The sequence below is a fragment of the Lepisma saccharinum genome, unplaced genomic scaffold (assembly GCF_977018435.1).
Source record: "Lepisma saccharinum unplaced genomic scaffold, izLepSacc3.1 HAP1_SCAFFOLD_310, whole genome shotgun sequence".
NCBI lineage: Eukaryota > Metazoa > Arthropoda > Insecta > Zygentoma > Lepismatidae > Lepisma > Lepisma saccharinum.
The window spans coordinates 66,115-79,182 of NW_028143045.1; the positions used below are offsets into that span (position 1 = coordinate 66,115).

At 36.6% G+C, this 13,068-nt stretch overlaps 1 protein-coding gene across 2 annotated transcripts in view; it reads left to right on the forward strand.

Moving 5' to 3' along the window:
- Positions 1 to 13,068, forward strand: part of LOC145982673 (uncharacterized) — a 109,432-nt gene that overhangs the window by 9,953 nt on the left and 86,411 nt on the right. For both annotated transcript variants that reach the window (XM_083116041.1, XM_083116042.1), the window contains exons 4-5: positions 8,078 to 8,253; positions 9,092 to 9,233. In XM_083116041.1, the coding sequence (XP_082972167.1) occupies positions 8,078 to 8,253; positions 9,092 to 9,233 (318 nt within the window). The remainder of the gene's footprint in view (positions 1 to 8,077; positions 8,254 to 9,091; positions 9,234 to 13,068) is intronic.

The following is a 13,068-nucleotide window of genomic DNA, read 5'->3' on the forward strand; positions in this document are numbered from 1 at the left end:
AGGAAAAAACTGACACCTCTTTGTTTTGTGTTATCGGAAAGGGGAGAAGTAGGTCAGCAGAAACGACAACATGAATCGTATAACAGTGTCACCTTATGAGAAGAATCAGACCCCCGAAATTCCCTGGGATACCGTGTTAGATTGCTGCGGGAAAAGACTGGACATTGATTGCGTTGTTGAATGTACATTTTGTAAGAAATGGTCGCACAGAAAATGCGAAGATATGAGTGAAGAGGAGTTTAAAAAATTTCAAGATAAGCCTGAGGAATTTTTTTCTTGTGAGCGTTGTCGAGATCAGCTGGAGAATGAAACATCTAGAAAGGGAAAAGACAATGAAATTCCACAGGGTGTCTCTAAAGTAGTCGACAAATTTAAAGAAAAGGAAGATAATAGTTTTTGATGAGAGCTGTGATTTGAAATCTGTTTTGTTAAGCTTGAGAAAGGATCAGCTTAGATTTAGGGAAGAAGATAAGCTAGAGTGGAGTAGAGATAAACACGAACTACTTAAAATTATGGAACAAAACAAGTTAGAACAGGATAAAATATTTGATATCCTATATCAGAGTATAGAACAGACTAAACGCACTTTTCGGGAAATAAGCGACCGATTAGGGGAAAAAGTAGAGAAATTAGAAGTTAGGGCACAAGAGAATGATCAGCAGAAAGCCAGTGCTTTGGGACGGTCTGCCAATCCGCGGCGTAATGTGGTCGTTGTCAAAGACGAACCAACTCAAATAAAATCGAGGTTTTGTGGAAATCAAAAGAATTCTGAAAAGATACAAGATCTTTGTAAACAAATAAGTGCGTTAGAAAGAAAGATGGCAGATAATCAGGCTAGAATGAAAAATGAATTAGAAGAGGTAATACTTAATGTTAGGGACGAACTAACCTTCAAATTGCAGTTTAATAATAATAATTGTTTGAGCAACGAAAGAGAAAGCAGAAGACGACAGCCGACGGGAATGCAGTCTTCTAATTCAAGTGATATTGTGATGGGCTATAGACGACGACAAAATAAGAAATTGAAAGAAAAGGAGGAAAGGAGAAAACATTGATAGGTGATGACAAGGAAACTGAAACTTCGTCATCAATCAGTTTCGAAAGAGTTTTCAGGGAGGCGTAGTAAAAAAAAGAAGCTGTACCGAAAGTATGTAGAGTCTGAAAGTTATATAGAGTCTGAAAGTTCTGCAGGTAGGGAGAAGAAAATTTGTAAAAGAGAAAAAGACTTCAAATATCTTCAAGACACAAGTAGTAGACAAGAGGTCGGCATTAAGTATAGTGAAATTACTAAAATAAAATAAAAATCTCTGGAGAAATGGATGCGCAACTTCCATCAGAATTTCTGCAGGACCTACAGGAAAGTTTAACTTTAATGGCCTTGAGTGATCAACAGTATTTGAATGTAATCCCCTTTGTTCTTGTGAAGACAGCTAAACTGTGGTTTATGGAAAATAAACACAAATTGAACAACTATGGTACTTTCAAGAGAAAATTTCTGAAGACCTTTGAATCCCAAGATGTTAAATCTACCAGACTGACGCAAATTCTTGTGCAAAAATTTGTGCCAGGTAAAGGAAAGAGCTTAGAGGAATTCTTATGACACAATGCCAGACAGCTTAAACTGCTACAACCCTGTTTGTCCGAAGACAATTGTATAAGCTTGATTGTTAATCAACTCCCATTTTGATTGAGAGAAATACTCTTAACAGTTAGATGCAAATCTTTATCTGCTGCTGCTGACTTGGTACGCAGACGTGAATTGCTCTGGTTGGAGCAGAAGAATCAGTCTTCCTATCGGAGTAAGAAGAATGATGAAAGAAGACAGAGGGAGAGAGAGAACAGAGCTACAACGTTAGAAATGTAAATGTAATTTCAAATTCTCCTCGTGGAGATGATTTTACAAATGAACAGAGTGGAAACAAAAAATGATTCGGCAACGGAGATAGGAGCCCGATCTCAAATAGAAACGGATTCAATATGGAAGAGAACGTAACTATGGAAGAAATTCCAGATTTCAGTGGCGGTCAAGAAGTGGAACCCAGGCCAATGATCCTCACCAACAGTCCACTATTAGGGAGACACAGCATCGAACATATGAGCGAAATTACTCTCCAATTAGACGATATGGAAGTAGTGAGACTACTATAGCAGAAGTTCATCATGGAATTGATCCAGAAAACGAAGAAGCTCTAAACCACTAGACAGTGAGCGGATAGAGGAAACAACTAAGGAAGATGACAATGAAACTATGTTCAAAACTATTCAAATTGACAAGAATGATAACTCAAAAATGAATAATTTAGAATATTTTCGAAATTTTGATGTGTACTGTTCGGGATATTTAGAAGAAAAGAAAAATAAAATTTTAGAAATTCTCGAACAGATCCATAAAAGAGAAAATGAATGTGCGAGAAATTCACACGAATATAAGGTCGAGTACGGACCAGAAATTGTTGAAAAATAGTATGTCGATTGTTGAAAGGTTTGTGTACAATGAATATATGAATATATATACTATATAAACTAGAATGTTAAATGCTGTAAAGTTATTGATTAACAATTAATGATGTCTGTTGTATGAAGGTATATATTTGATGAAAGGTTTTCGTAAAATGTTCATTATGCTTGAGTGTTGACTAATTATTATTATGTATACTTAGTTGAGAATATTCTTACTCTACGGTATATATCATGTTAAAGGAAATATGGAAATTGTAATCCGATTTTTTTTAAATGTATGTACGAGGGTAGGATAAAAATTCAAGGAGAAGGAAAGAACTTTAAATGACATTATCTCTCCTTGCAGTCCATATAATGTCTCTTTGGGAGACCGATTGTTAAGTTGTCCGAATAGACTAAAGTGAAGAACTATAAACACCCCTGCTAAAATTGGACTAGGTCTCGCGGGAAACAGCAGTGTCAGTTACTTTTGGCGCAAAGAACTGTAGTGAGCGAGCGTGGGTAGTTTTCGGATGGCCGCGCAGTTTTCTTCGTGTTATGTCAGAAAATGTAGTCTTGTCGACTGAACGGTAGTTCGCGATCACGTTAAGAAGGAATCTAACTAAACTCTGAATCGGTGACTGTCCGTTGTTAGTTTTCGATATCCACGAAAACTGTAGGGTCTAAGTTGGTGGGCCCGGAAGCTGCAGTGAGGAAGATGGAAACGTGTGCCCAGAAGCATGGGTCTGAGCTGATGACGTGATCATCTCGAAGGGATTTTGTCAGCTGTTCCAGAGAGTTTTCTTTTAATTGGATCCGACTTTGCAGAAAGGAAAGTGAAGTGAAAAACTTAGTGCTAAAGTGAAACGTGATTACTTTGATAACAAAGAGTGCTCTCGTATTCAGTGATTAAAGTGGTTGTCACAAAACGGTGAAGAAAAAGCGCTATATTCAGAACAATGGTAGAGATCTCAAAACAGGCTAGCCTTTGGTTATGTAAGTAAATGTAGTAATATTCAGTAATTATTTTTAACTCAAACATTACAAGAGTGTGGAGCTACAGAATATTTTTTCTTCAATACAATCCAAAGTACCGCTTTAATCCTCGTATTAACTTGACCTTTATAAACCGAGGACAAGTGGGAACTCAGCGGCATTTCACTTTAAATTTTATAATTGTTTACTAAAGGGTGTTCTTTAATAAATGTAATTTTTATTGGATACGCAACTTGACAGTATTAATAAAACCTGAAAAGGAATTGTTTCCCGCTGAACGAAAGCTAGAAACGACGCAAAATCCAGCTTTATCGTTACATGGCGCCGAAAAACGGGAACTGCTTTGGATTGTATTGCTGAAAGAAAAAAATAATAGCGAGCATTGTTTGTAAACTGTCGAGTGTGTTTCTTTGTATTGATTTTTGTATAATATAAAAAACACGGGAACTACTTTTGCTTATTGGTTAAAAGAAAACACACTCCCGTGTCCAGACATTCTGTCGTCAAGCGAAGTTGAGTTGCGTCAGCTGTTAGGCTTAAAGGAAAAAACTGACACCTCTTTGTTTTGTGTTATCGGAAAGGGGAGAAGTAGGTCAGCAGAAACGACAACATGAATCGTATAACAGTGTCACCTTATGAGAAGAATAAGACCCCCGAAATTCCCTGGGATACCGTGTTAGATTGCTGCGGGAAAAGACTGGACATTGATTGCGTTGTTGAATGTACATTTTGTAAGAAATGGTCGCACAGAAAATGCGAAGATATGAGTGAAGAGGAGTTTAAAAAATTTCAAGATAAGCCTGAGGAATTTTTTTCTTGTGAGCGTTGTCGAGATCAGCTGGAGAATGAAACATCTAGAAAGGGAAAAGACAATGAAATTCCACAGGGTGTCTCTAAAGTAGTCGACAAATTTAAAGAAAAGGAAGATAATAGTTTTTGATGAGAGCTGTGATTTGAAATCTGTTTTGTTAAGCTTGAGAAAGGATCAGCTTAGATTTAGGGAAGAAGATAAGCTAGAGTGGAGTAGAGATAAACACGAACTACTTAAAATTATGGAACAAAACAAGTTAGAACAGGATAAAATATTTGATATCCTATATCAGAGTATAGAACAGACTAAACGCACTTTTCGGGAAATAAGCGACCGATTAGGGGAAAAAGTAGAGAAATTAGAAGTTAGGGCACAAGAGAATGATCAGCAGAAAGCCAGTGCTTTGGGACGGTCTGCCAATCCGCGGCGTAATGTGGTCGTTGTCAAAGACGAACCAACTCAAATAAAATCGAGGTTTTGTGGAAATCAAAAGAATTCTGAAAAGATACAAGATCTTTGTAAACAAATAAGTGCGTTAGAAAGAAAGATGGCAGATAATCAGGCTAGAATGAAAAATGAATTAGAAGAGGTAATACTTAATGTTAGGGACGAACTAACCTTCAAATTGCAGTTTAATAATAATAATTGTTTGAGCAACGAAAGAGAAAGCAGAAGACGACAGCCGACGGGAATGCAGTCTTCTAATTCAAGTGATATTGTGATGGGCTATAGACGACGACAAAATAAGAAATTGAAAGAAAAGGAGGAAAGGAGAAAACATTGATAGGTGATGACAAGGAAACTGAAACTTCGTCATCAATCAGTTTCGAAAGAGTTTTCAGGGAGGCGTAGTAAAAAAAAGAAGCTGTACCGAAAGTATGTAGAGTCTGAAAGTTATATAGAGTCTGAAAGTTCTGCAGGTAGGGAGAAGAAAATTTGTAAAAGAGAAAAAGACTTCAAATATCTTCAAGACACAAGTAGTAGACAAGAGGTCGGCATTAAGTATAGTGAAATTACTAAAATAAAATAAAAATCTCTGGAGAAATGGATGCGCAACTTCCATCAGAATTTCTGCAGGACCTACAGGAAAGTTTAACTTTAATGGCCTTGAGTGATCAACAGTATTTGAATGTAATCCCCTTTGTTCTTGTGAAGACAGCTAAACTGTGGTTTATGGAAAATAAACACAAATTGAACAACTATGGTACTTTCAAGAGAAAATTTCTGAAGACCTTTGAATCCCAAGATGTTAAATCTACCAGACTGACGCAAATTCTTGTGCAAAAATTTGTGCCAGGTAAAGGAAAGAGCTTAGAGGAATTCTTATGACACAATGCCAGACAGCTTAAACTGCTACAACCCTGTTTGTCCGAAGACAATTGTATAAGCTTGATTGTTAATCAACTCCCATTTTGATTGAGAGAAATACTCTTAACAGTTAGATGCAAATCTTTATCTGCTGCTGCTGACTTGGTACGCAGACGTGAATTGCTCTGGTTGGAGCAGAAGAATCAGTCTTCCTATCGGAGTAAGAAGAATGATGAAAGAAGACAGAGGGAGAGAGAGAACAGAGCTACAACGTTAGAAATGTAAATGTAATTTCAAATTCTCCTCGTGGAGATGATTTTACAAATGAACAGAGTGGAAACAAAAAATGATTCGGCAACGGAGATAGGAGCCCGATCTCAAATAGAAACGGATTCAATATGGAAGAGAACGTAACTATGGAAGAAATTCCAGATTTCAGTGGCGGTCAAGAAGTGGAACCCAGGCCAATGATCCTCACCAACAGTCCACTATTAGGGAGACACAGCATCGAACATATGAGCGAAATTACTCTCCAATTAGACGATATGGAAGTAGTGAGACTACTATAGCAGAAGTTCATCATGGAATTGATCCAGAAAACGAAGAAGCTCTAAACCACTAGACAGTGAGCGGATAGAGGAAACAACTAAGGAAGATGACAATGAAACTATGTTCAAAACTATTCAAATTGACAAGAATGATAACTCAAAAATGAATAATTTAGAATATTTTCGAAATTTTGATGTGTACTGTTCGGGATATTTAGAAGAAAAGAAAAATAAAATTTTAGAAATTCTCGAACAGATCCATAAAAGAGAAAATGAATGTGCGAGAAATTCACACGAATATAAGGTCGAGTACGGACCAGAAATTGTTGAAAAATAGTATGTCGATTGTTGAAAGGTTTGTGTACAATGAATATATGAATATATATACTATATAAACTAGAATGTTAAATGCTGTAAAGTTATTGATTAACAATTAATGATGTCTGTTGTATGAAGGTATATATTTGATGAAAGGTTTTCGTAAAATGTTCATTATGCTTGAGTGTTGACTAATTATTATTATGTATACTTAGTTGAGAATATTCTTACTCTACGGTATATATCATGTTAAAGGAAATATGGAAATTGTAATCCGATTTTTTTAAATGTATGTACGAGGGTAGGATAAAAATTCAAGGAGAAGGAAAGAACTTTAAATGACATTATCTCTCCTTGCAGTCCATATAATGTCTCTTTGGGAGACCGATTGTTAAGTTGTCCGAATAGACTAAAGTGAAGAACTATAAACACCCCTGCTAAAATTGGACTAGGTCTCGCGGGAAACAGCAGTGTCAGTTACTTTTGGCGCAAAGAACTGTAGTGAGCGAGCGTGGGTAGTTTTCGGATGGCCGCGCAGTTTTCTTCGTGTTATGTCAGAAAATGTAGTCTTGTCGACTGAACGGTAGTTCGCGATCACGTTTAGAAGAAATCTAAACTCTGAATCGGTGACTGTCCGTTGTTAGTTTTCGATATCCACGAAAACTGTAGGGTCTATGTTGGTGGGCCCGGAAGCTGCAGTGAGGAAGATGTGCCCAGAAGCATGGGTCTGAGCTGATGACGTGATCATCTCGAAAGGATTTTGTCAGCTGTTCCAGAGAGTTTTCTTTTAATTGGATCCGAGTTTGCAGAAAGGAAAGTGAAGTGAAAAACTTAGTGCTAAAGTGAAACGTGATTACTTTGATAATAAAGAGTGCTCTCGTATTCAGTGATTAAAGTGGTTGTCACAAAACGGTGAAGAAAAAGCGCTATATTCAGAACAATGGTAGAGATCTCAAAACAGGCTAGCCTTTGGTTATGTAAGTAAATGTAGTAATATTCAGTAATTATTTTTAACTCAAACATTACAAGAGTGTGCAGCTACAATTTTTTTTACCAATACAATCCAAAGCACCGCTTTAATCCTCGTATTAACTTGACCTTTATAAACCGAGGACAAGTTCGCGTTCATGTTCAACAACTGCATGGGGATTCTGCTCATCCCATATTCTACAGTTATGCCTATGCACTTTTCCGGAAATGTTTCCAGCAATTGTTTATGCCATTTAACAATGTAATGACGTTCTGGTGCTTCCTGTCCATATTGTTGCCGGAATCTTCTTTGTACCGTTACAGGAGACTTCAATTCTGCAAACCAAAAGCAGCACTCAACTTTCTGACGAACAGTAAACGGTGCCATTGTACAGACTACTCACGAACAAAGCCGCGCATGTGCTTAATTATGTTACGAGTTTTTCCCTTCTGGTGGTAAAAAAAAATCCTTTCTTCCCTCTTCCAAATAAACGTTATTTGACACTTCTATCGTTAACGATTGTTGAGTTATTTAAATTCTTTATTGGTATATTTTTTCTCGAACACACTGTATAACGATAGTACCGATATAAGATGGTAATTAAAGAACATGGTCGTTAAAAGCAGTAATTTATTTCAGCTTCAGAGCTGAAATTACAAGTAACCAATAGTCTTATCTCTCTTGCAGTTCAAGAAGAAGATCATTCAGATGCCGACTGCATTTTGATAGCAATATTTACAAGCAGAAAGGATGAATTACTTTATGCTAAAGACAGAGACTACACAGTTTCTAACATATGGAATCCATTTACAGCCGTTAAGTGTCCGTCACTTGCAGGAAAGCCTAAGATCTTCTTGATTCAGGTAGATTTGGATACGTTTTATACTTAGCAAACTGAAATTATAAAACAAATTCTAAGATCTTTACTGCCTGTAAGATTCATTAGATGTTGGTGTGCACTGTAAATTTACACTATAGCATAATTTATAGAGAGAAAACATACAAATTCAAATAGGGTTGGGATAATTGTAACCTCGTAACCAGTCAAGGAAACTCTGGCATGTCACTGCAGGATTGAACCGATAAGAAGCAGCGGTGGAGAAACATATTACTACATGTAACAGTATACTCAGCGTGAGGAGGCCAAAGCTAAATAATCTCTATTGTGAAATACAGATGGTCATGTTCCATATCAGATAACAAAGTAAAATGTATATGCCTATTCCATGCTCTTAGTTCTGATTGTAACTTTCTATGTAAGATCTACGAAAGTTCTGAGAACAAGTTACAAAAAATTGGGGTTGCTTCTAAAATATTAAGCTTCCTTAGACTTTCTGAATTTATATCTACAATAGTAGTTTCACCTATTTGCTGAAATTTTTATATAAAAAAATACAGATCGTTCGTGCATGCAATTTTTTTTGCACAACAAAACTTCAACTCCTCTAAGAAAAGATAAAATGTGGCGAACAGATTAAATTCAGAGCAGCTGATGTCCTGGTTTATTTATAGACACCAGGATTTAAGCGCATGCCCTCGAATGTATGCGGGTGGAGGCGGGCTTACATCGGGGGTCCCCTCTTTTATCGAAATCAAAAATACAATTTATTAATCCATTGAAACGTATTATTCCTAAAATAGCTGAACATTTAATATATGCACTAAGAAACATGTTCCTAAAATTTGATTTTCTGTTTTCAGACATGCTGCGAACCCGAACCACTGGCGGAATCTGAAGTATCGATTATTGACAAAATCGAAACAGATGTTCCAACCATTGAGTGCACAATCCCACGCTACTCTGATTTCCTAATAGTAAACAGCAAAGTCAGTAAAATCAGAGGTAAAGAACGGTCATAGACATATTGAAATATTTGGGCATTATGATAGAGTGATCTGATCAGATATACAAAATGAAAAGAAAAGGACACTCGTTGCACATTTGTTATTATTTATTTATTCCATACCAGTTAGAAATAAGTGTCTAGTTTTATTGAAATTAACTAGATTGTTGAACAACTGTTACAATTCTCACTCACTCACACACTCATTCTGCTCCAGAGTCAGTTCAATATGTGTAAAATTATCTTCACGACTGGATTTCTTCCAGCAGTTCCCTTCAACCTACCTGTCACTAATTTTCACAACACATTTCTTTCAATACTCAACTTTTCTTACACATATACTCTTCACGTGACTCAATCATTGAACAGAAGCTCTTCATCTATATAGGTATTACTTTTAGTATCTTGCTGTCAATTTTGGGAATATTTTTGTAGATATTTTTGAACATCGCACGAAGATTACATCACTACACAAGAGTATCCTCTTAAAATTACACAGTTCTTGAAAAAACTTGGCCCAGTTTTCAATGTATTTCAGGAAAATATAGAAATCGTTAAATATTTTGACAAATTCAGCTTCTCTGACGACACCACCTTCCACTAGCTGTTTTTTTTTTTTACTTCCCGAACAGCAGATGTAAATGTTGTTCCATTCCATTCACAATACGTTTTTTCAAGATTGTCAGTTCTGCCACTTCACTCTCACAAAATCTTCTGTTTCCCATCTTTTCTATGCAATTACTGCATACTTCAGGCTGGCTATGAATGAACTTGAAGTACAGAATGAACTGTGTGTCATTATAAAAGTCTCTCAAGATTTTGTGTTTTCTATGTTGTGAAAAAATATGAGACCATCAAACATCTCAATCATTACTTCCATTGCTGACACCAAGGAAAGACACCTGGTATTTACGCTTCCAAACATTGACGTGGAGTCAACTTCTTCTAACTTGAAGAAACTATCAACTCTAACTTTAGAAATGCGAAAAATGTTGGAACACTTTGTTAATTATTGATTATAAAATGCAGTTTTTTTTCCTTTCTCGCTTAGTAATGATTTTAACTTACGAAGTACCTATTGGGTTGAACTAAGTTAATCAATTCAACTTCCATCCTTACTTGTTATATTGTGAATTCTTAGAATATTTTTTCTAATTGCCCACCAATTATATTTCCCTGTCTAAGTTTTTGTGCATTATGGTTGCTAAACACATAAGATTAAAATATTAAAAATTATTTTCTGTTGGAACATATACACTGAAAACAAATCTACAAAACTGAACGGGTAATCCAACAACAAATTTTGATTAACAAAATATTTGCTTTAAAGATATAAACATTTCATTTGGTAGGTTATACAGTACAGTAAATTCAAATTCTACTTTGCACAATATTTGTTAGTATTATTAATGAAATATGTCACGAATGAAATGTAGCAAATGCACTTTGATTCTATATCAGATATGCATTTAGAGAACATAAGATTATAGTAGTGTAATTGATGATACTACTGGGTCGATAAAGTATGAACCCCCCTCAGGGAGATTTGGCTACACTTAAAACAAGCTCAACATGCCCATATGAGTTTTTTGCTCAAGTGTGGAACCCTGTCTAATCCAAGATTTTTGTAAAAATGCCCTCGGGAATTTCCCGTGAAAGTATGACCCCCCTCAGATTGATTTGCCTACACTTATAAAAGGCACTTCTGTGAGATTGTTGTCCATAAATTTGTTAAAAATATGCCCCTCTTGATATTTTTTTGGCTACACTTACAACTAGGCCAAACGTATTAACACACACACACACACACACACACACACACACATTGACCTTGACCTTGAGATGACCTTGACCTTGACCACACCTACACCCACATACACACCCACACCCACCCACACCCACCCCCATACACACCCACACACACCCACACCCACCCACACATATTTACTTCCGGCCCACTTGTGGCCTATTTCTGGTTTATTTATATTGCATCATGTTTTGCAACAAATTATTACCTAATATTATGCAAAAAATTATTAGACATGTGTTGTTTTCTGATTGGTTGGTTATGACATAATGTGATGATGTGTTATATTCTGATTGGCTTACTGTTTCAGATGTTTTCAATGCGGTCTGTGCTTAGGCTATATAAAGAGATTTTGCATTGCATATCAGCCAGTATTGTGAGAGTTGTTGAAGAGTAAGGGTGTGTTGTTGCAGTGCTGCTCATATTTTTTAAACACAAAAATATTGCAGATTTGTATAAATTGAATTACAAATCTATTTGATTTAATATACAGAATTTTTAACAACCTGTCATAGGTTTATTAAGTATAAAGTTTTGATTTGGACCCCAAGAAATTTTATATAAATAGCAAAGCCAAAAATATTAACACACACACACACACACACACACACACACACCCACAGATTTGTCTACCCTACCATGCGAGGACATGAGCAGATCACATACAATACGAGGACATGGCTCAACTGCAATTAGTAGCGCTCAAGAAAGACGTTTTATTGAGATGAAACACCACGCGCATCGGCATACTAAATGGCTAAATAATAACGAAGATATGACAACTTTTCTCCTTACAGGCATGTAACAGACATTACGAGGACGGTCCTCTAACTGTAGGTCATCTGTATAACCAAATGTACACCTGTGTTTCGTGTGCACAGGTCCTCGCATCGCACATAATTCTATCAACGATGCGAGGACATTGATGTCCTCGAACTGTAGATTCTGCAACAAACGAAATGAGGACCTGAGTGTATGTATGTTGCCGCAGCTGGTGCACCACAGGGGGCAGGGAGAGGATCGGATAAGGAGGGATGTGGCTATAGCGAAGGGAACTGTTCTAAATGAAAGCCACGTGTTTCCTTCTTTGAAGTATACCGTGTTGCGGTTAGCAAACTTACAACTTAAAAAGACTCCTGAGGGTCTGGATTCCATTTTAGAAACAATGCCAGAAATGGAATTTCTGATCCAAGAAAAAAAGTTTTCCAGGTAGTTTCACTGAACCTTCTCAGAATGTATAACGTGATACTGTTTCTAATTATAATCTAATTTAATCTAATTAATCTTATGTAATAAATTGTATATCTCTTTTAATCGTACTTTTAACCAGCCACCTTTCTCTAGGGATGGCCAAAAAAATCCTCATTCGGAGAATTTTAAAACCGGATTCGGAAAATATAATATCAGGATTTCGGAGGGAATCCAATCCGGATTTCAAAGGGAATCCAGATTTCAGAGCGAGAAGAATACCGGAGGCAAGACAGGTTCTGGAATGATAACGTATTACAGAGAGAAAGCAAATTTTGGAGGGAAACTGATTTCGAGCCATATTTTCAATAATTGCCTCATGAATTTAACAATATACTCTAATCTACCAACCCAATGTCAGACTGTCTTCCACGTAGTACACCCTGTACTGCATTTAGCAGACTAACGAAACTATGGCGTCTGGACTCACAGCCAGTACAATCCTATATGGAGCTTTTTTGTGGTTATGTGATTTGCCCATGTTTGTTTGTGATTGTCCTTTTGTCTGCTTCATCTTATCACAATTCATCGTCAATGTAGCAATTGAAGGGCATCAGGGAGGGGACACATACATGAGGGAAGTAGGGAGGCCATATCAAGATTCAGACAGGAAAGATAGATTGATTGAGTTGGTGTTTTAAGTCCACTTTATGCACAGTAAGGCCAATTGGGACTGGACCTACAGTTTAAAGTGTGATCCGACAGGAGAGATAGGAATGATAGCCAAGAGGCTTTACGACAGGTGACGGACGACATCGGTTACTTTGCAATCTATCAAA